The sequence below is a fragment of the Esox lucius genome, chromosome 11 (assembly GCF_011004845.1).
Source record: "Esox lucius isolate fEsoLuc1 chromosome 11, fEsoLuc1.pri, whole genome shotgun sequence".
Classification (NCBI taxonomy): domain Eukaryota; kingdom Metazoa; phylum Chordata; class Actinopteri; order Esociformes; family Esocidae; genus Esox; species Esox lucius.
This window is the reverse complement of record NC_047579.1, coordinates 28,647,644-28,671,361: the sequence shown is the minus strand read 5'-3', so window position 1 is coordinate 28,671,361 and position 23,718 is coordinate 28,647,644. Positions and strand designations below refer to the sequence as shown.

The following is a 23,718-nucleotide window of genomic DNA, read 5'->3' as shown; positions in this document are numbered from 1 at the left end:
GTGTCTACAGGCAATGTATGGAAGCGGGGAAGAGAATGTACCCCTGGGTGACATGAGGTTGTGTAATATGTGTTATACCGTGGGTGTTACTTGAATCATGGGGATGCATCATGAGGCTTACCTTCATGTGCTGGTAAAGCCTCTGTATATGAGGTAAGGAGTTTGCGCCATTGGTGTCTGATTTGGGTGTAGAGAAAATAACTGATTTCAGATTAAGATGAGAAGTTAGAAGGAACATACTCTGTGTGTAATACACACCTGAAGTCTTCACCTTGTCTGAGCGGGAGACCCTCTAACACTGCTGTGTGTTCCTCCGTCGGTGCCAGGTGGGGGTATTGGGCGCATCGAAGACGGAGCAGGCAGTGCCCTGCAAGTCAGGTGAGTTCACCAAGAGTGGAGAGTGCTGTCAGGAGTGTCCGCCTGGAGAAGGGGTGGAGACCAAGTGTGGCGCCGCACAGACCGTCTGCTCTCAGTGCCTGGATAGTGAGTACACACACACACACAAACATATGCTCAGGTGCACACACACAAACACACGCACACACTCACTCATACACACACACATAAAGATATGCTCAGGTGCACACACACACACACACTCGGTCATACAGACACACACACACACAAACATATGCACAGGTGCACACACACACACACATAAACGTATGCTCAGGTGCACACACACACACACACACACATACACTGTCACGCACATACTCTCAAACACACACACACACATTAATATCCCACCTTCTGGAACCATCTGCCCAAGACTGAACCTAAGCCTGAACATAAATAAAATTGTCAAATTTAGTCATTACTACAATAAGCCAGCTGTGACTGCTTTTTAACAGTGTTCTTTAAAACACAGGCAGACATTCCTGTGTTTGATGGCTGTAAGTGGGGCCAAATGTGTTCATTTCCAACTCAGACTGTGAACCATTAGCATTGAGTCAGAGGGGGGACAGGAGAGGTGCCAACGTTACCCCAACCTGTACTACCTCATAACTTCATGCAGCAAACCATGTTCCAGGCATTCTTTCATTCTCCCTCACTTTTCCTTTTACTCTCTGGTGTTGTGTTCCCATACTCATTGGAATATCACATATTGTTATAAGAACAGATTCTTATTTACCACAACCTGGGAGCAATTATGGTTAAATGTATTACTTAGTGACGGAAGGACAGTGTTTCTCACCTTGTCAGCTCCGGGATTAGGACCAGAGACCATTTGTTTATGGCCAAAAATCTTGACATCTAGGCTACCACTTGGACAGTTTTGGGAAGCATATTCATAGCAGCAGGAAGATCCTTTGATCGGGGAGGCTGGCAACGTGACTCGATGGGGGGTGCTGAGGCCACTAAAGGGGGAGCTGCGGCACAGCTAAATGTCACTTTCACCATCTCATCAGGGGGTGTTGAGACTATACCGGGGGAGTTGCAGCACAGCTAAATGTCACTTTCACCATCTCATCAGGGGGTGTTGAGACTATACCGGGGGAGTTGCAGCACAGCTAAATGTCACTTTCACCATCTCATCAGGGGGTGTTGAGACTATAACGTGGAGCTGTAGCACAGCTAAATGTCCCTTTCACCATCTCATCAGGGGGTGCTGAGACTATAACAGGGGGAGCTGTAGCACAGCTAAATGTCCCTTTCACCATCTCATCTGGGGGTGCTGAGACTATAACAGGGGGAGCTGTAGCACAGCTAATTGTCACTTTCACCATCTCATCAGGGGGTGTTGAGACTATAACAGGGGGAGTTGTAGCACAGCTAAATGTCCCTTTCACCATCTCATCAGGGGGTGCTGAGACTGCAACAGGGGGAGTTGTAGCACAGCTAATTGTCACTTTCACCATCTCATCAGGGGGTGTTGAGACTATAACAGGGGGAGCTGTAGCACAGCTAAATGTAACTTTCCCCATCTCATCAGGGGTTTTTGTGAATATAGCAGGGGTGCTGTAGCACAGCTAAATGTCACTTTCACCATCTCATCAGGGGGTGTTGCGACTATAACAGGGGGGTTCCAGCACCTCCAGCACCCCTACTTCCCACTGTTATGGTTACATTAAAACCTGTTTATTATTATAGCACAGGTGGATTACTGGAATGTCAGATTGACAAGTTATTGGCAGGTCTGCTTTATACAGATCACTAACAATATGTATTTGCTTCTGGTCCAAATAATTACCAGGAACCTATAAATGTTCAGTAGTGTTAGTAACATTTTCATAATCCATGTGATTAGTAGTCACTTATTTTTCTATTGAACCATTATACTCAAATATATATGTCTCTCGAACCATATGACAACAGCTCAATAGACTCCCTGTGTCACTGTATAGAGCACATAAATACCTGGATGAACCAAAATTCTCTACAATTAAACCAAGATAAAACTTAGATTATTGTGTTTGGCAACAAAAATAAAATAACTGCTGGATTCTCGGGCCCTTAATACCAGGGATCAAGTGTGTAATCTTGGTGTTCTGATAGACTCAAAGCGGTCATCAAAACAGCATTCCCTCATCTAAAAAATATAGTCAGAATCAAAGGCTTAGTGTCCCAAAAAGACCAAGAGAAGCTCATCCATGCTTTTATATCTAGTAGGGTTTATTAGTTTAATGGCCTCACGTGCCTATGACTGAGCACTTGTTTGCATGTTTTCATTTGAGTATTTGTTTTTATGTTACTGTACTTTCATATATTTTTCTTTGTAAAGCACATTGAATTGCTTCGATGTATGAGTTGTGCTAAATAAATAAACTTGCTTGCTTGCTTGAAATTTAAAATCACGTGAGGAGCATTTCCATGTAAAATTACAATTCAACACCTTTCTGTTATTTGACCATAGTGAAAACAATAATCTGGTACTGTCTCCATTCACTGCACAAAAAGCAGCCCTATACTTCAGTCCCAACCTAACTTGGACTTCTGCTGAAAATAAATAAACAACTTGTTGGATGCATTAATAATGATATCCCTCCCACCAAAAATATGACAGTCTGTTTAATTTAAATTACTAGCAAGATGTCATGTGATCATGCTAATTCTAATTATAGTTTGAACCCAGTCTGTTCAAGCAACACACAAGTAGAGAGGCTATAACAATGTTAGCTTCAGCTTCGGGCAACCAGGGGGCAACAGGGCTAGTTGTTAAGCTTGGTTTATCAATAATCTATTCAGCAGCTCATTATCTATTATCTATTCAGCAGCTAGATGCCTCTCACTGCTTTACTCAAAGCAGCATCAATTCACAAAAGTTTATGCGGGCATCACCTGGGTATGTGTGTAACAGAATTTCATATTTCACCCATTTTTACCATACAAGCCGTTTCTGCATACAAATGGATGAATGTGATGGATAAATCCAATGCCTGCACCACACAGGACATTTTACAACTTCCTCTGCCTAGGTAACACTGTAAGGCAAGCGTGGGATTCCACTAGAAATGAATTACACTTCAGTGTCACCAAGCGCATTGATGCTGTAGGTGTGATCAAAGTGTCACTGTGACAGCTACATTCATTATATAAAAATTTTGATATAAAATGTCTACACACCCCTGTTAAAATGCCAGGTTCGTGTGATGTAAAAGAATGTGACAAAGATAAATCATGTCAGAACTTTTTCCACTTTTAATGTGACCTATAATGTGAAAAACAAACTGACATCTTCGAGGTGGAAAAATGAAAAATAAAAACCTTACAATAACCTGGTTGCATAAGTGTGCACACCTTATAACTGGGGATGTGGCTGTGTTCAGAATTAACCAATCACATTCAAACTCATGTTAAATTTAAGTAATTACACAGATGCCATCATTTAAAGTGACTCTGATTAATCACAAATAAAGTTCAGTTGTTCTAGTAGGATTTTCCTGACATTTTCTTAGTTACATCTCAGAGCAAAAGTCATGGTCCGCAGAGAGCTTCCAAAACATCTGAAGGATCTCATTGTTCAAAGATATCAGTCAGGAGAAGGGTACAAAATAATTTCCAAAGCATTATATATATCATGGAACACAGTGAAGACCGTCATCATCAAGTGGAGAAAAATATGGCACAACAGAGACATTACCAAGAGCTGGACGTCCCTCCAATATTTATGAAAATCGAGAAGAAAACTGGTCAGGGAGGCTTCCAAGAGGCCTACAGCAATATTAAAGGAACTGCAAGAATTTCTGGCAAGTACTGGCTGTGTGCTACATGTGACAACAATCTCCCGGTATTCTTCATATGAATGGAATACGGGGTAGGCTGGCAAGACGGAAGCCTTTTCATACAAAGAAAAACATTCAAGCATTTGGCTGTAGGTTGCAAAAACAAACGTGGGAAAATGTGTTATGGTCTGATGATCCAATGTTGAACTTTTTGGCTATAATTCCAAAAGGTATGTTTGGCGCAAAACCAACAGTGTACATCACCCGAAGAACACCATACCCACAGTGAAGCATGGTGGTGGCAGCAGTCAGGGTGGAGGGAATTATGAATAGTTCCAAATAACAGCCAATTTTGGCACAAAACCTTCAGGTGTCCATTAGAAAGCTGAAGATGAAGTTCACCTTTTAGCACGACAATGACCCAAAGCACACATCCAAATCCACAAAAGCATGGCTTCACCAGAAGAAGAATAACGTTTTTAAATGGCCCAGCCAGAGCCCAGACCTGAATTCAATCTGTGGGGTGATCTGAAGAGGGCTTTGCACAGGAGATGTCCTCACACTCTGATAGATTTGGAGCTCTTTTGCATAGAAGAGTGTGCAAATATTGCCATGTCAATATGTACCATGCTAATAGAGTTCTACATAAAAAGACTGAGTGCTGTAATAAAATCAAAAGGTGCTTCAAAAAAGTATTTGTTTAAGGGTGTGCACACTTTTGCAACCAGGTTATTGTGATATTGTTTTTTTTTCCATGAAAGATTTCAGTTTGTTTTTCAATTGAATTGTTCACGTTAGTGAGAAAGTAATTTATGGCGTTAGGCATTTTTAAATGCACACAATGATTAACTTTCACAGCCCTAATACAATATACTATTTGTACAGTCTACGCACAATGTATGTAAAATATATATATCAGCTTTCAGAGATTGAACCACCCTGTAATTCTGCATAATTGAATACTGCAAACACATTTAGACCTTACCATACTACAATATTTTTCTTAAGGGCTGGGTTGTCTGTAAGCTACTGGGCAACAATGTGTTTAAATCATGTTTCAAGGTTTTACTCTTAAACTTTTCTGCCAGAGGAAGGGATTTCTGACGTGCAGATTACGGACTGACCATGTGTTAACAATGCACCCATGTGTTGACGTGTGTTGACTTTTTACTTGTGTTGACTCTCTACTCATGTGTTGACGTGTGTTGACTTTTTACTTGTGTTGACTCTCTACTCATGTGTTGACGTGTGTTGACTCTCTACTCATGTGTTGACGTGTGTTGACTCTCTACTCATGTGTTGACTCTTGTGTTTATTTTCTACTTGTAGAGAACAGCCTGTTCTGGTGAATGTCATAAAGTAAGAACTAAGCTTAATTAAGATCTGCAGCATGATATAACGATTATTATACAGTATTCCAGGTTACATGTACAGGATTGAAAGGAAAAGCATAGATTAACATTACTATTATATACAAATTCCATCACATTGAATTGTGAATGCACATTTTTTAAGTTTTAACATTCATGCAGGATCGTTCAGCATATTAACCATTTGTGCTCAATCAGTTTTAGTTCATGAGAATACATTTCTGTAGATTATTATCTTTAGCTTACAGACCGCATTTTACTCAATATAACAGAATATGTTAACACATTCTAGTTAAACTGCCAAACTGCGTATATTGCCTTGTTTGTGGTGCACAATGTTTAGTGTGATCTTAGAAATATGTTTAAGTTGTTTTGACGGGCTAAAGATACTTAAAGGTTTGCCTTTCCCGCCGATGACATCATGCTAGATTGTTGTACAGTGAAGAAGGCAGTATATATAGAGACCCAAAAGAAAGGACAAGGTAGTGAATTACAAAATGTTGGAGGAGGTGGTGAAGAATGGGGACCAATTAATATTTATCAGCAAATAACACATTGATGGATTACAGCCGGAAATTGTGTCCGCTTGGCTTCTCAGCTAAAGACGCAGAGACATAATATGGACCGTGTTTCTTTTGTTAACTGATCTATATTACAGTTAAAACGACATGATTTATCAGGGTTCAGTCCTTCTTCATGAGTTGGTTTTTATAAATGAATGTATGAACGCTGTCACTTTTACTGTGATAAAGATTGGTTAATGGCAAATTATAAAGCACTGCTCAGCATTCCAATTATATGTCTGACACTGTTGGCCTTTGCCTGTTTGACAGACTGTTTCGTCGGCAGCCCATCCCCCCATCACCATCACCACCATCCACTAACCACCACCTCCCCTTCGCCCCCGCTCTCGCCTTACTCTCGTTCCTCACCAGCCTTTGTGACTAAACGTCTGTAACCAGGGACAATAATGATGTGAGCATTGGGTACCAAAGAGTGCGCTCTTTCGGACTCATTCTTCAAGCACAGTGTTACATGACTGCATTTTAAACAAACTGGTAATATAAGAGGCCAAGGCTTTATTTCCTGTACTTGGTGTGCTCCTGTACAAAACCGTTATTTTCAGCCATGATTGAGAAATGGTGTCCATGTAGTGGTGCACAAAATAGTTCTAATCTAAACACTAATTTCATTGTCATTGACAATGACCTATAAACAGTGACCTATAAACAGTGCTATAAATGCTATAAACAGTGCTATAAGTGGCTCTCAAAAGTATTCACCCCTCCCCTCTTTTCCATATTTGATTGTGTTAAAACATTAAATCCTTTGGCAGCAATTACAGCCATCACTCTATTTAGATTAGTCTCTTCCAGCTTTGCCCATCTGAACACAAATAGTTTTGCACATTCTTTCGCCCTTCTTTTCAAATTGCTCATGCTCCATCAAGATAGATGGGGACCTTTGGTGAACATCAAATTTAAATTTGATTGAGGACCAGGCATCTTGACTCCTGGCATTTCTGCTCCTGTTGAGATGCCATTGGCCTCTTGGTGGCCTCCCTGACCAGTGATCTTCTTGCTCAAATACTGAGTTTTTTGTTCTAGGCAGATTCACTTATTTTGTCTATTTAATAATATGGACTAGGGAATATTCAGTGTTCTTACATCCTACCCCTGACAGGTACTTTTGATTATCCTTATTCCATATTTGTTTGAATGTTCCTTCATCTTATTGATATTGATTTTGTTAGGAATTATACTAACCAGCTGTGGAACCTTCCAGAGATGTGTATTTTACCCAAAATCATGTAAAACACCTTCATTTCACACACCATTCAACTAATTAGATCGCTTCTAAAGAACATTGGTTCCACCACGGCTCCTTCGTGTGTGTCATAGCAAAAGGGCTGAATATGTATCCAATCAATTATTTTCGGTTTCATATACGTCATTCATTTAGAACAATTTGTGACTTTTACATCACAGACATTTTTGTGTTAAGCAGTGGCAAAACTCCTAATGAAATGCATTTTGATTTCATGTTGAATACTTTTGAGAGCCTCTGAGTACATAGATACAAGCAGCATTTCATAAAGGACCCTTTATTAATTCTTTAACAGGTGAAAAAACACGTCTTGTTTCATTAAATATTGATGCATCGGTATTCACCTTTTTGACTCAACTCTATTCTTCCTGTCCCGTTCGTCCTGCCCGTCCCCCATTGCCCTTTCCAATCCTCCAAGGTCTAGACGCCGGCCAATGTCAGCATCGCTGAAATATTAATCTGTCCCTTCCATTTCCTCTCTCTCTGTACCTGTCATGGGACACAGCACATCCCCAGCTTCCTCTTGATGGAAAAAGAGGGCTCCAGCAGACTGGGGAGGGATGGAGAAAAGGCAGAGTCCTGTCTGTCTATGAAGGGTTTAGAAAGTCAGCAGAATTGCTTAGGTATTCGACTGGGGATTTTTCGAGATAGTGAGTGTGGGCTGGAGTGAGTGACTGAGTGAGAGACTGAGAGAGAACAAGAAAAGCACCATAGATTTCATAGTCAATGAAGTGTGTAAATAGGGCCGGTCTGATTGTGAGGGGAGATTACAGTTTCAGTCCTCTGTGGCTCCGACATCAGAAACCACGACGTTGCTCCACCAACCCCCAGGGATAGAATTAGGCAAGCTAATCAAGGGTAACACATAATTATAACCAGATTTTAATTTCCCTATTTAATATCCTAAATTACAGTGTGATAAAGTTGATAATGCGCTAAACAGATGTTGCAAAACTTAGGGTCAAGTCAAGTAAACCACTAAAGCTTGACCATATACATACACACATGCTGTTTAAGAAATGTTTCGAGATCTGAAAGTACAAATACAGTTTGTCACGCGCGTTTCATAAAGTTCCTTACGCAGGCCAGCAGAGACACTGGAATCAGTGAAGTGCCTTAAGGAAAAAGGGATCAAACTTGGCAAACCAGCAAAAATTTTCATTAATTAGAATCTACTATTATAGTAGATTCTATTATAGTTCTTATGTGAAAATGGCTACAGTTGGGACAAGCATCCGTGTGTGAGCCCAAAAGAAATAACAGTCGTGTTGGCTCTGAAGTAAAACCCTCCTATAGGATAGTGGAACAGCACGTGAATGGGTAAAACAGGCCCACAGCACCCCAGGAGCATCCTGGATAGTGCTGATGATGGAGGAGATGATGGACACAGGAGAAGCTTAAGGATGTCCAGATCTGCATTATTAATGATGCTTATCTAATGGGGTCTAAAGAGGGGCAACTCATGGCTGAACTGGCGCATTCATTGGCTATCAGTCACTGGCTGCTGACACGATTATAGTGCTAAATATCTGGTGGACAGGTTGGGAGGAAACACATTTCTAAACTTTGGGTCCAGCACGGTACCTGTGGCGTTGGGTGTTGGGGCTTCTTTTCTCCCTCATGGGTCTCTGTCTTTCACTCTCGTCTGTCTCTTGTGTCCTGTCCCTGCGTTGTTGCGTAGGATTCACTGCGTAAGGTCTCGTTTAGACAATGTTCATATACTATGGCTGCAACGACTGCATTGGTGGAATGCGTTATGTATAGGCATGGGGATGCGGGAGGGAAAGGAGGAGGAAAGGTTGCACCGTCGAGTCTGATGGGAAAAGTCCGGGAGTCCTACTGCTTCGAATCGTGGTTTATCCTAAGGTCAGATGTTTATCAGCCGGGAACACAAACCCCACTCACTCAGTGAATGTCAGAGCCTAGCCCAACTCACTCAGTGAATGTCAGAGCCAAGCCCCACTCACTCAGTGAATGTCAGAGCCTGCTCTAGTTGCTCTACGTCCAATGAGAGACTCATTGCCACTCAAATGCTGAGGGACCGATAACACTGGGTCTGACTTTCTGTCAGTAGAGACCTCAACCTTGTGTCTTTTCCATTGCCTTTCTGCATGTTCACTGCTTCTTGATAATTACCCTTATTCAAATTGACTATTTCCGGCCATTTTCCCTCCTGTCCAATTACGTCCCATCTTCAGTGTTCACCTGCTTTACCTCAAATCGTTGTCGTTGGAAACTTGGTGGGAATAACGGCTGATTCTCACAGTGTGAGACAGTTTTATGGAGTCCTGTTCTGATGTTTAACTTCGGCTAATGTTTCCAAGCCGTCACTTCCCTTTCCGTTTCGACTGCGGCTAATGTATCTCTGATGATACTGTTGTTGTCAGGTAGTGAGCAGTGCCGTTGTTTACATGGTGTTTCAAGCTTTTAGGCACAGCCTGTTCTAGCTAGTATTTACATGCCAGAGCAAAGCCAAGCTCTGGGATGTCGCTGCAGGGCTTTTCACACCATCAATACACTCACGTTCTCCTGCTCAGCACAACAACTGCCACCCTGCGCTTCTAACTGCTCATCCTGATGCAGACACGCACTCTTGCACAGGGACGAACACGTTCACACCACCCCCCAACAGGTATTCCCACACTGATGCAGACTCAGAAAACGTGTATCTCTGGCCGTTGTAAAAGCATGACAAAACCACAAACCATTATACTGAAGCGACTTAACAAGGAGCCTCCTCTCTCCTTGCCCACTTACTGTCTTGCCAAAGAGATTGGCTTTTTGGCAGTCTCACCGCTCAGTATGCAACTGGATTTACTGCTAAATTGCTTATTGGTTGTTGGCAATAACATTTATATTTTTCTAATCCAAATGTGGAGCCTTGAAAATAGAATTATAAACATGTTTTTACAAAAAACTACGCAAGCTTGGTCATTTTTTTTAATTTGAGGTTCAAAATGAAAGCTTACGTGTGTGAATTAGAGTATGTATTCTAGTTTGACAATTCAAGAAAGAGTTAGCAACTTTTGCCTTGTTTCTTTAAAAAAAAACTGTTGCATAACAACTGGATACCCATGTGTTCTGTGTAGTGTGAAAAAGTATTGAATTCTAATATTTGCATAATTGCTGTGATTGAAGGAGAACTGTCTGGGTAATCCAATTAGGATAAAATCCTCTTGCACATGACATGGAATACAGGAACTGGACTTAAAGCTTAAGAAACTGGAACTCAGGCGATCTCCTCTGCCTCTCCTTTAGAGCATTACATAGAAAAGGCAGTTAGGGAACATGCAATATCCAGTAGAAATTCCAGTCTGCCATTCAGTCAGCCCAGTCTCTCCTCCGTCTCCCCAACCAGTATGTCAGCCTAGCCTCTCCTCCCTGTCCCCAACCAGTCAGCCCAGTCTCTCCTCCCTGTCCCCAACCAGTCAGTCAGCCCAGCCTCTCCTCCCTGTCCCCAACCAATCAGTCAGCTCAGCCTCCCCTCCCTGTCCCCAACCAGTCAGTCAGCCCAGCCTCTCCTCCGTCTCCCCAACCAGTATGTCAGCCTAGCCTCTCCTCCCTGTCCCCAACCAGTCAGCCCAGTCTCTCCTCCCTGTCCCCAACCAGTCAGTCAGCCCAGCCTCTCCTCCCTGTCCCCAACCAATCAGTCAGCTCAGCCTCCCCTCCCTGTCCCCAACCAGTCAGTCAGCCCAGCCTCTCCTCCCTGTCCCCAACCAGTCAGTCAGCCTAGCCTCTCCTCCCTGTCCCCAACCAGTCAGTCAGCCCAGCCTCTCCTCCCTGTCCCCAACCAGTCATTCAGCCCAGTCTCTCCTCCCTCTCCCCAACCAGTCAGCCCAGCCTCTCCTCCCTGTCCCCAACCAGTCAGTCAGCCCAGTCTCTCCTCCCTCTCCTCTCCCTCTCATCTCCTACCGCCACTAAAATAACATACTCTATAAATAATACAGCAGTGTTCCAATTATATCTGAAAATAATTCTATATGAACATGCAGTATTAATGGATGACTTTGTACTGTACTAAGACCACTCAACATGAAAAAACCCAGCTTGGGGTCAACAACTTTGTGGCTCAACTTTGGCAGGTTACACAAATTCCCTAAAGTCTACTGATGGAACTAAATAATAGGAATTATATAACTGGATCAGAGAACTGAAGAGGCCTACAACTGGCTTAACAAACAGTAATCATTGCTTATACCCCAATCGGTTTAACAATGTTTATCTCAGGCTTCATCATCCTGCACTCGAAAAATCCTCTTAAATGATGAAGAGTGAACAAGAGTCAAATTATCAGTGATCCTTTGTGCCAAACCCAGCTTGATTAACTTTGAATAGAGGCCATTTCATTGTCTGTTCAGTTAGAGCAAAGCGGTATATCATTACAGCTGGTCACATTGTGTATGATTTAGATATCTCAGTACAGTCCACACAGAGATCAATATAGTAATGAGCCCGGACGTCTTCAGATGACTTCCTCAACAAGAGCACCTGGACAAAAGCACCCAATCAATGTGATTTACTCAATCTCAGACCTCTAGTCTGTCTCCATCTTCATCATCCTCCTTATATCCTCCACATATTTCTCTCCCCCATCTCCCTGCATTCCGCTCAAGGCCTCATCTGTCTCCACGCCCTTCTCTTTGTCCTCCAGGTGAGACCTACTCGGAGAGCTACAGCCACACGGAGACCTGCCGTGCCTGCACCATGTGCACGGGCCTGATGCGCATGAAGACGCCCTGCACCGACTCCAACGATGCCATCTGCGTGTGCAACTACAACTTCTACCTCGGCGAGATATCGGGCACCTGCGAGCCCTGCACGCTGTGCCCCGCCGGCAAGGGCGTGCTGTCGCACTGCGACCACGACCGCGACACGGTGTGCGAGGAGTGCGTGGATGACACCTACTCCGACCGGGACAGCTCCCTGGACCCGTGCCTGCCCTGCACCATCTGCGACGACGGCGTTGAGGTGGAGCTGAGCGCCTGCACGCCCTTCAGCGACTCCGTCTGCCACAGTAAGACACCCGACGTTCCCGGCCACACACACCTTGTAGCCGGTGGCGATGTCTGGGAACTTATGGTAACATTTGCCCTCCGCGTTTTATTCGATTGGCGGATAAAAGGAGAGTGTGTTGCGGTCGCAATGTTTTCTTTCCCGTGTGAAGTCAGCGGGTCGGCAGGGGTGACTTCCGCATGTGTCGGTTCCAGAGGTTGGGGTCGGGGCACCCTTGCAGGTCAAATTGTCGAACAGCAGGACAAACAATCCCGCAGGTCAAGGGGTGGTGGATTGTCAACAGAGAGGCTCTGTGTTATGGCCACACGCACTAACCAGGGGGGAAATGTTCACTCTGCAGGCGTGAACATTTGGCCTCCACTGCTCTGAGCAGCAAGATGCAGGCTGCAGCCCTTGAGAACATACCCAGGAAGCTGTAAATCCAGCAGGGTGGAAATGGCATGAAATTAGCCATGTCAAGGGATAATAAGCCCAGCCTTTATGGAGGTCCACCCCTGGTATGGCTAAACTATATAGAGTTCATTCAGTAGTTTGGTTCTAGGCTAGGTTTGCGCTAACGGAGGAAGTTTGGTTTTACAGGTCAGGGTTAGGGGGGAAGTGGGGGTTCTACAGGTTAGGTTAGGGAGGAAGTGTGGTTCTACAGGCTAGGTTATGGTTAGGGAGAAAGTGTGGTTCTACAGGATAGGTTATGGTTAGGGAGAAAGTGTGGTTCTACAGGATAGGATAGGAAGGTAGGGTGGCTCTAGGGGCTAAGTTTGGGTTAGGAAGAAAGTGTGGCTGTACAGGGGCTATGGGATCAGACGTGACTGTTTGGGAAGTTATTCAGTAGGAAGGAAAGGATCAACAGGGTGATAACAAACCATTCGAATACTATGATTTGGGGGATTTCTACAAAATCAAACCTATAGCAGGATACTTAGCAGGAAGGATTCTTGACACAAAGTATATTTAACATTTGTATCCAAAAGCAATTTTGGTATTTGGATGTCAGCAATTTGTTTACCCATTTTGTAACTTAACCGAGTGAAAGTGAAAATATATTAAAGATGATTGCCCTCTGTTGGTGATATACGGAGGACTATGGAGAGGTTACTATAATATTTAAATATCTGTATGAAATGTGTGATAACTTAAGAACCAATAACTTGGGAGAGTCCAGCCTTCTGTAAATATTTGAAACATGGTCTGGTTTTATCCCATATGGGTTTGTGGTAGCACGTCATGCCTAGATCAAAGGACTATCCCAGGCCCTCAGAAGAAATGACGCCTGAGTCTGAGAGGGGTTACAAAGCCATTTCCAAGGAATTTGAAGCACATCATTCCACTGACCAATGGGTCATCTACAAATTGAGGAAATTCTAGAACAATGCCAATCTAAGTAGAATTGGTTGGCCCTCCAAATTCAGACCAGGAGCTGACCAAAAGCTGATCTTAGAAATCGCTAGGAACCCCTGAGTAACATCAAAAGATTTATAGGCCTTTCTTGCCACAATCAGTGTCGAAGTGCATGAGTAAACTGTCAGAAATAGACTGACATTTGCCAGACTTCACATGCTATCCAAGTCAAAACTACTGTAACAGTGTACTTTGGACAGATGAGTCAAACGTGCAGTTGTTTGGCCACAATCCCTAACTACATGTGTGGGAACAAAAGAACCTCATACTAAACAAAAGAACCTTTAAACAAAAGAACCTCATACTATCAATAAGGCTTGGAGGCGGTGGCATTATGGTTTGGGGCTGCTTTACTTCTTCAGGACCTGGCCAAATTGCCATCATTGATTCAACCATGAATACGTATTGTACCAGAGAATAATGAGGAGAATGTGAGGCCATCTGTCAAAAATCCATACACACATCCAGAGCTACAACAAAATGGCTAAAAAATGAATGAAGTGTTATGGAATGGCCAAATCACAATCATTTTAAAATGCTGTGGGGGGACTTGATGTGGGCCATGCATCGGAGAAAAGTATGGTGAAAAAGTATTGGGGAAACATCCTCCCAGTTAATGTAACAAAAAATACGTTAAGTTATTTCAACCAAATGGGGCAACGTCAGCTTTTAAACCTATGGGTGTGCTTGTTTTGTCTGCCCTAAGATAATGCATTTCTGTAGATTTTTTATTAATAAATGTTGGCAACGCGTAATCTTTCATGATTATTTATAAAATGAGGGGACCTTTATCTGCCACTGTTGAAGTGAAGATTGAAGTTATGTTCAAATATGTAAAAAAAAAAAAACATTCCAGGGGTTGCACATTTCAGTTGACTGTATATGTTTTTCAGTGGTCAAAAGTAATTTAAAGTAATTAAAGAAAATTATACTCATTACAGCAAGGAATAAAACTGTAAGACAACCAGGTTTTTCTTTGTAGCACCTTCATATTAAACGTCATGGAGTCATAAAAGAGACCTGAGTAAGGACACACATTTGTCAATAATCCTTCCTTCAAAGGATTACATTTTTTGTGAATCCCCAAAATCTATGTTTTTCCCGGTTTCATATGGAATTACTTTGAATCCTCCGCTAGATTACATTTGGTACAGTTTGACTTGAAGGTTCCAACTGTATGTAAACTGAGATATTCATATGGCCTGATATTTGTTTTGGAAACAATTTCCCAAAACGGGTTCAGATAATACTTTTGGAATTTGGAACGTGGACACTGACTAGCAACAGATACTGTTTGGATCGAAGACTTTGTGTGCTGAGCTTTGATGCTTCCTGGGCCAGATGTGCCACGTTGCAAACAGAAGTCAGACACCTGTTGACACTTGCTGCACTATGCTGGACATGCTTGTCAGGCAGATGGGGATGGTGAATTCCTCTTCTTTTAATGTTCTGCCATCTCCACGCCTGTCCGTCCTCTGTTAGTCCGTGAAACAGGGGAAAGATAAACCAAAAAGATCAGGAGCGGTTGAAGCAAAGGATGAGTCCATAACGCGTTTCACACTCGCTCTCTCTCTCACGGTCGTTCTCCCACGCGGCACTTTAAAGTACCACGCGGGGAGTGAGACACTACATCCTCCTGCTTCTGATCAGCGAAGACAATCTCTGCTCACAGAGAGGGAGATGGAAAGAGAGAAGAAAAAAGGGATATACACAGAGAGCAGCAAAGAGAGAGATATAGACAGAGAGACAAAGAATGGGGCAGTGAGGGAAAATAGGGAAGAGTGTTTCTCTCTTTCCTGTCTAAGGATCTGCCCCGTTCATATTGACATGAACCAGTTCAGAAGCAGCTGATGCTGAAGTTGCGTGTGTCCGTATTGTCTGCGGAAATCACATCAGAAAGAGCCATGTGTCCCTCAGACCGTGAGTGAGTGACTCTGTCAGGTCTTTTATGACGAAGGATGTGGCGCAGGCTACAAAGCAGCCTTGTGCTCTCTTATACAGAGGACCACCAGTGTAGTTAAAGACAGCACCACCAGGACCACTTTGCCCTCTGACCCCTGGGCTCTGTGTGCCTCTCTGTGACCCTGCATGGGTGGTGTGTTTCCGCTAGCCGCGGACAGTACTGTGGACAGTAGGGACAGTGTGGGCGACCTTGCCCTGTGGCGGGGTGTCGTGGGGAAGGCCACAACGCCATACAGTGATTGTTCCTGAGCCACCATGGTGGTCTATGAGTTGCATTATGTCACGTGCGGAGTCTGTGATCGTGTGTGATTTTAGATTTCAATTTGCTGACTCAGTGTGTGTTTGTGTGTGTTCTCGTCTGCATGCGTGTGTGTGTGTGTGTGTATGTTATAGCTGTGGGAGACGTTTTTATCTACTCCCTCCGTATCTAGTTTCAGCACTGAAATGGAACACTATAGCTCATTATGCACTCATCTTATGTACTATCAACAGTAAGGAACATTGAAACATTTTACTGCAATATACTGTAGATTATCTTTAGAGCTCTAAGCACCATTTGACCTCTAGTGGGTACATGATATTGTTGGACGCCCCATGACAGATTTTGAGGCATGCATTTTGAAAGGCTTTATTAGTTGCACCCAGTCGGAAAGTGTAACATGCTTCACAGTGCCGGTCCAATCAGTTCAAAATGTGTAGGGAGCCGGTTGGAGTGACAGCAACGCTTAAATATTATACCATGAAATCATTACTGTAGTACTATTCATTAATGCGCTGTGTAACGCAAACAGAAAAGAACGAGGGGTGGCTCTGCAGCAGATGTGCAGTTGCTGTTGTTCTGTATGGACTGAAGGATCGATAGGAGTGCTGGGGTTTCTCATGCTCAGGTTTCGCCTGTTGACCTCTATAAGCACTAAACACTGCAGCAGGACACAGACTTAGACGCACACACTCTTTCGCTCTATCCTTCCCTCTCTCTCTCTTATCCTTACCTCAGAGCTCACTTTTCTCTTTTCGTTGTCACATCCCTGTATTCCTCTTTTAACTCACATAGCTGTATTCCTCTCTCAGCCCACATCTCTGTATTCCTCTTTCAGCTCGCACCTCTGTCCTTCTCACAGCTCACGTCTCTGTATTCCTCTCTCAGCACACATCTCTGTATTCCTCAGCTCACATCTCTCTTTCCTTCTTTCAACTCACATCTCTGTCCTTCTCAGCTCACATCTCTCCGACCTTCTCTATCTATATTCCTCTCTCAGCTCACATCTCTGTTCTTCTCTCAGCTCACATCCCTGTATTCCTCTTTCAACCCACATCTCTGTATTCTTCTTTCAGCTCACATCTCTCTGTCCTTCTGTCAGCTCACATCTCTGTCCTTCTGTCAGCTCACATATCTGTCCTTCTCTCAGTTCACATCTCTGTCCTTCTCTCAGCTCACATCTCTGTATTCCTCTTTCAGCTCACATCTCTCTGTCCTTCTGTCAGCTCACATCTCTGTCCTTCTCTCAGCTCACATCTCTGTCCTTCTCTCAGCTCACATCTCTGTCCTTCTCTCAGCTCACATCCCTGTATTCCTCTTTCAACCCACATCTCTGTATTCCTCTTTCAGCTCACATCTCTCTGTCCTTCTCTCAGCTCACAACTCTCTGTCCTTCTCTCAGCTCACATCTCTCTGTCCTTCTCTCAGCTCACATCTCTCAGTCCTTCTCTCAGCTCACATCTCAGCTCATATCTCTGTATTCCTCTATCAGCTCACATCATTCCATCCTTCTCTCAGCTCACACCTCTGTATTCTTCTCTCAGCTCACATCTCTTTATTCCTCTCTCATTTCACATCCATCATTCAAACCAATGTTTGTCACATGCATAGAATGACTGTGAAATTACAGGTCTTTTTCCCAATAATGTGGAGTAATTTTTTTTTAAGAAACTGTCATAAATACATTGATTAGGCCAAAACATATAGAATTTAGGAATAAATCCAGTGGGATTTGAGTGGCAAGTTAAAACACAGGATATAGTTAGCTGAAAAGGAAACATTTGCAAGTTGGCTGCTGCTACAGTAAATATTAACAGGACTGTGTGTGATAAGTATTATCGTGTGTATGTGCCATGTCAGTATGCATGTGTTACGTATGGATGAGCGCAAGTGTGTTTGTGTGTGTGTTTTGGAATGTATGTGTGAGTGCATCTCGTGTGGCCACGATGAACTCAGCTACCACCCTGTGAAGTGGATGGTGCAGTGATGCAGCCAGTCAAGATGTTCTCAATGGTGCAGCTGTAGAAAATTTTGAGGATCTCGAGGGCCCATGTCAAATCCTTTCAGCCTCCTAAAGGAAGAGAGGCACTGACAGGCCTTCTGTGGGACTGTCTGGGCGTGCTTGGACCATGTTAAATCCTTAGTGAACACAGAGGAATGTTAATAGCTGTACACTTTAGCACAGACAGTGTGAATTGGGGGCATGTTCCCTCCATTTCCTATAATCCACGACCAGTTCCTGTGTCTCACTGATGTTTAAAGAGAGATTGTTGTACTGGAACCAAACTGCCAGGTCTCTGACCTTGCTCTAGGCTGTTTCATCCACATCAGTCGTCTGGCATGCTACCTTTGATTGATCCGCAAACAATTTTTCTCTCTCACCTCACATCTTTGTATTCCTCTCTCACCTCATATCTTTCTGTTTCTCTCTCACCTCATATCGTTCTGGTTTTCTCTCACCTCACATCTCTCTGTTACATTCCTACCGCACCTCTCTATCCTTCTCCCACGTGAGTGTCTTTGTGTGTGACAAGGTTATTACACAATTCCGTAAACACCAAGGCTCAGCTTTTCATGAATCTGTCTATCACTTCCAGGTCCTTCGAAGAAAAAGTGGGAGAAAGAGCTTGTCTCTCAGTCCTTATCTCTCCGTGACTTTCTCTCTGTAGCCTCTCTTCTCTTTCTCCCTGAGCAGCCCTGAGTGGTTTGGTCGAGGGAACAGTGGAGATATGGGAAGGAGGGGACGAGGAGGGGGCTGTTCAATGCCTTCACTGCTGCAGTGTAATTACTCCTGCTAATCAGAGCACTTAACAGCAGCGCTTCTGTTCATCTACTGCTACATCTGCCTGTCTGTCTCTCCCTTCACTAACCACACTCTCCCTGTCTGTCTCAAGCTTCACTAACCACACTCTGCCTGTCTGTCTCTCCCTTCACTAACCACACTCTCCCTGTCTGTCTCTCCCTTCACTAACCATACTCTGCCTGTTTGTCTCTCCCTTCACTAACCACACTCTCCCTGTCTGTCTCTCCCTTCACTAACCACACTCTGCCTGTCTGTCTCTCCCTTCACTAACCACACTCTCCCTGTCTGTCTCTCCCTTCACTAACCACACTCTCCATGTCTGTCTCTCCCTTCACTAACCACACTCTGCCTGTCTGTCTCTCCCTTCACTAACCACAATCTCCATGTCTGTCTCTCCCTTCACTTACCACACTCTGCCTGTCTGTCTCTCCCTTCGCTAACCACACTCTCCCTGTCTGTCTCTCCCTTCACTAACCACACTCTCCCTGTCTGTCTCCCTTCACTAACCACACTCTCCCTTTCTGTCTCTCCCTTCACTAACCACGCTCTGCCTGTCTGTCTCTCCCTTCACTAACCACACTCTCCCTGTCTGTCTCTCCCTTCACTAACCACACTCTCCCTGTCTGTTTCTCCCTTCACTAACCACACTCTCCCTGTCTGTCTCTCTTTTCACTAACCACACTCTCCCTGTCTGTCTCTCCCTTCACTAACCATACTCTGCCTGTCTGTCTCTCTCTATCTCCCGACTCTGCCTGTCTGTCTCTCTCTATCCCCTGACTCTGCCTGTCTGTCTGTCTCTCTCTATCCCCCAACTCTGCCTGTCTGTCTCTCTCTATCCCCTGACTCTGCCTGTCTGACTCTCTCTCTCTATCCCCCAACTCTGCCTGTCTGTCTCTCTCTATCTCCTGACTCTGCCTGTCTGTCTCTCTCTATCCCCTGACTCTGCCTGTCTGTCTCTCTCTATCCCCCGACTCTGCCTGTCTGTCTCTCTCTATCCCCCGACTCTGCCTGTCTGTCTCTCTCTATCCCCCGACTCTGCCTGTCTGTCTCTCTCTATCCCCCAACTCTGCCTGTCTGTCTCTTTCTATCCCCCAACTCTGCCTGTCTGTCTCTCTCTATTCCTCCGCTCAATTTAAATTTCAACTTAAAGGGCTTATTGGCATGGAAAACATTTGTTTACATTTCCAAAGCAAGTGGAAAATACAAATCTTTAATAAATAATAATAAAATAAACCAATATTAAATTTCCAGTAAACATTACACACAAGATTTAGAAAGGATAAAGGCATTTTGAGTGTTAAATTAAGATGTGTAGTAAAAATGTGCAAATAGTTATGAGAAAGAATGACAATAGAAAATAAATAAAGACTGAATGAATATGGGTTAGGTCAGCAATGTTATTTGTTCTCCACTAGTACCCCTTTCTTCATGTCATTGGTTAGAAATATTGCTGCTGTGGCATTGTGGTATTTTGTCTAACAAAGCACATTTGATTTTACATTTGATTTTACATTTTTCATGGGTCTGTATGATCTGAAGAAAACATGTGGGTCTAATGTGGTCATACATTTGGCAGGAGGTTAGGAAGTGCTTGTATCCCCCCAGTCTCCCTCTCTGTCTCTCTATTTCTCCAGTCGGTCCCCCTCTCTATTTATCCACTCTGTCTGTCTCTCTATTCGCCCAATCTGTCTGTCTCTCTATTCCTCCACTCTCTCTCTCTATTCCTCCACTCTCTCTCTCTCTCTCTCTCTATTCCTCCACTCTGTCAATCTCTTTCTATTCCCCCATTCTCTAGCTGACTCTTTATTCCCCGAGTCTTCCTGTCTATCTCTCTATCCCCCAAATCTGCCTGTCTCATTATTCTGCCACTTTTCCTGACTGTCTCTCTCTCCATATCTTCTCTCCCTGACTGTCTCTCTCTCCATATCTTCTCTCCCTGACTGTCTCTCTCTCCATATCTTCTCTCCCTGACTGTCTCTCTCTCCATGTCTTCTCTCCCTGACTGTCTCTCTCTCCATATCTTCTCTCCCTGACTGTCTCTCTCTCCATATCCTCCCTGACTGTCTCTCTCCATATCCTCCCTGACTGTCTCTATCCATCTCTCCACTCTCTGTCTCTCCATGTCCATCAACTCTTCCTCTTCAGCCACTCTCTGCGGAAAGCAGAACACCAGCTTGAATGAATTCATCTGGAGGGAGAGAAGGGTGTGGGTGTCTGCAGTGTTGTAGAGACGGATGCAGAGAAGCAGATAAAGATGATTAGACAAGGGGAGTTTACTTTGATAAAGAGGTCATTGTGCATGTGGCATGTCTGACTACTGTCCAACACCCGAACCTGGCATAACGAGTGGAGAAAGGAATATACCTTCAACTATTGTCGATAAGGACTAACCCCCCCCCCCCCCCGCCAGCCAAAAAAACCCTATAAAAACCTACAATTTCAAATAAAAGAATACAGAATTTCTCTCTCCTCTTATACCCCTAATAAACATTTCTTTATGGGCCTGGGCTCATAAAAACTCAGGGTACTTTTATTTGTTTCAGAGATGGTTAAAATCCACTGAAGCTGAAATAAAACAATGAAACCACGGCTGCCTTAACTCAGCTGACCGAGGCAGGCACTGGAGCCACAAGGATATTTCCAACTTAACTGTCTTACTTTTTACCTCGGCAAGACCGATAAATACACAGGATTACATTGTCAAACTGCATAAGAAAGAAAGACATGTAGAGAAAGAGGTCAAGGTCTTCAAGTTAGAAGGTGGAAGGGAGGTTGTGTGGTGACAGGAAGTGTTGAGTCACTCCAATGCACTGTGGTCAACTCAGAGAAACATCTGTAGGGTATCATAATTCATCCATCCAGTCTCCAGGAGTGTGAAAAATTGGTGTGTGTGCGCGACCACTGTAGAATTATATGGCTGACATGGTCACAGCATGTACTGTTGGACTCACACGGAGTGCCAAGATGGGAATCCATTTTCGGTGTAGTTCAGATCTCACCTTTGGGATCCTCTTGGTTGTTATCGCCATCATGCTAAACCGAGTGGAACAGATTAATCAATAGAGATGAAACGGAAACCAACTTCCTGAAAGGTCAAGCAATATGTACAGTAACACCTGCGCTGAGCCTGAGAGCCTGCAAACATGACCACCGATCCCACTGGCCACACTCCTCTGACCCGACCTTGGCCTGGAATAATTCCCTTGAATCGATACCGTGCCTTTAAATCGGGAGGCTGTTGGTGTGACCAGGCTGTGTGCAGGAAGTGTCCAGTGTGAAACTATCTAGAGTTTCAGTAAATCAATCCTTCCCTGTGGGTTAAGGAGTGCCCTGTCACCGCCAAGAAAACTGCCAGACCGTGTCTGCTTTTTAACAAGCTGCAGAACGTAACAAATGTACCGTAAGACTGCGATCATTGTTCCTTGGGAACTTTAAAGGGCGTAAATCATGTAAATGATGCATTAAATCACCGTGGTTGAAAGAAAACTGACAAAGCAGGGCGGAAATTCTTTATTGTCGCGAAGGGTGCACTTTTTAAAATTTTTGTCTGCACTGTACACCGATCAATTCCCTGACTTTAACCGCCATTTTATACTTTGCTGTGTTTTTAACGATTGGCAGGTGATGTCGTTATTACCTTCTATCTAGTTCTCAAACTTTCCCTCAACATTTTTATTTTCTTTGTTAGAATAGACTGTTTGTATTGTTCCAATTTCAGCAACATAAAAGACCCACAAAGCGCATTAAAGGATGAGTGATGAGTTTATCCCAAGCATTTGGATTTGCAGTAGTATTCCCCCTAAAACATCCCACTGCTCTTTTTTATACCATTCAGAAGGTTGCATTCCGAATAAGTCATGGCGGCAAATATTTATGAGGAATATGATTTAAAGATGACCCAGCCTGCAAGCCTATTTCCTACAATGAGGTACATTTTTGAAGGTACATATGTGTACCTTCAAATTCAAAGAACATACCAGGAGTTAACAACATTTTCATGTATTCATCTATCCCACACCACAGTTTTGTCTGACTATGTATTTGATAGATGGATTCACTACATTACTAATGTAGTCAAAAAAATTTGAGAAACCTTGGCGTTACCCTTGACCCTGACCTCTCCTTTGATGAACATATAAAATGTCTCAAGAGTTGCTTATTTTCATCTTTGAAACATTGCAAAAATCTGAAACCTTTTATCAAAAACTGATGAAGAAAAACTAATCCAGGTTTTTGTTACTTCTAGACTAGATTACTGCAATGCTCTACTTTCCGGTTACCGTGACAAATCAATAAAAAAACTTCAATTAGTTCTGCACATAACTGCTAGAATCCTAACTAGATTTTTTTTTTTGAACACATTACTCCTGTACTAGCCCCTTTACACTGGCTGCCTGTTAGGGTTATGGCTGATTTTAAGGTTTTACTCTTAACCTATAAATCAATACATGGACTTGCTCCTACTTACCTTGCTGAAATGATCCAGCCATACATACTTACACGTAATCTACGATCTACGATCAAGATACAGGCCTTTTAATTGTACCTATAATTTCTAAACAAACAGCCGGAGGCAGGGCCTTTTCTCATAGAGCTCCACTACTGTGGAATGATTTGCGGTTAGAAATGTAAGGTTAGAAATGCAAACTCAGTGCAAACTTTCAAGTGTCTATTTAAGACTCATCTCTACAGCATCGTCTATGGTTAGGTGTAGCCTGGCCCAGGGGCGTGAAGGTGACCAGAAAGGCTTGATACTGTCCACCCTTGCTGTCTTGCCAGGTGGGCTCTCATCATAACTGGGATGCCCTCCCTCCATGCCTCTCAGGGGTGGAGTCACTGGCTTGTTGTTGTCTCTCTGTTGCGCATTTGTGCAATGGGCTGTACTCTGTTGGCAATACTCGGCCCTCATTCAGGGTGGTTGTG

General features: G+C 43.6%; 1 protein-coding gene across 1 annotated transcript in view; it reads left to right on the top strand.

The window, feature by feature from the left end:
- Positions 1 to 23,718, top strand: part of ngfra (nerve growth factor receptor a (TNFR superfamily, member 16)) — a 41,759-nt gene that overhangs the window by 2,832 nt on the left and 15,209 nt on the right. The window contains exons 2-3 of the mRNA XM_010874191.3: positions 327 to 483; positions 12,015 to 12,377. Of these exons, the coding sequence (XP_010872493.1) occupies positions 327 to 483; positions 12,015 to 12,377 (520 nt within the window). The remainder of the gene's footprint in view (positions 1 to 326; positions 484 to 12,014; positions 12,378 to 23,718) is intronic.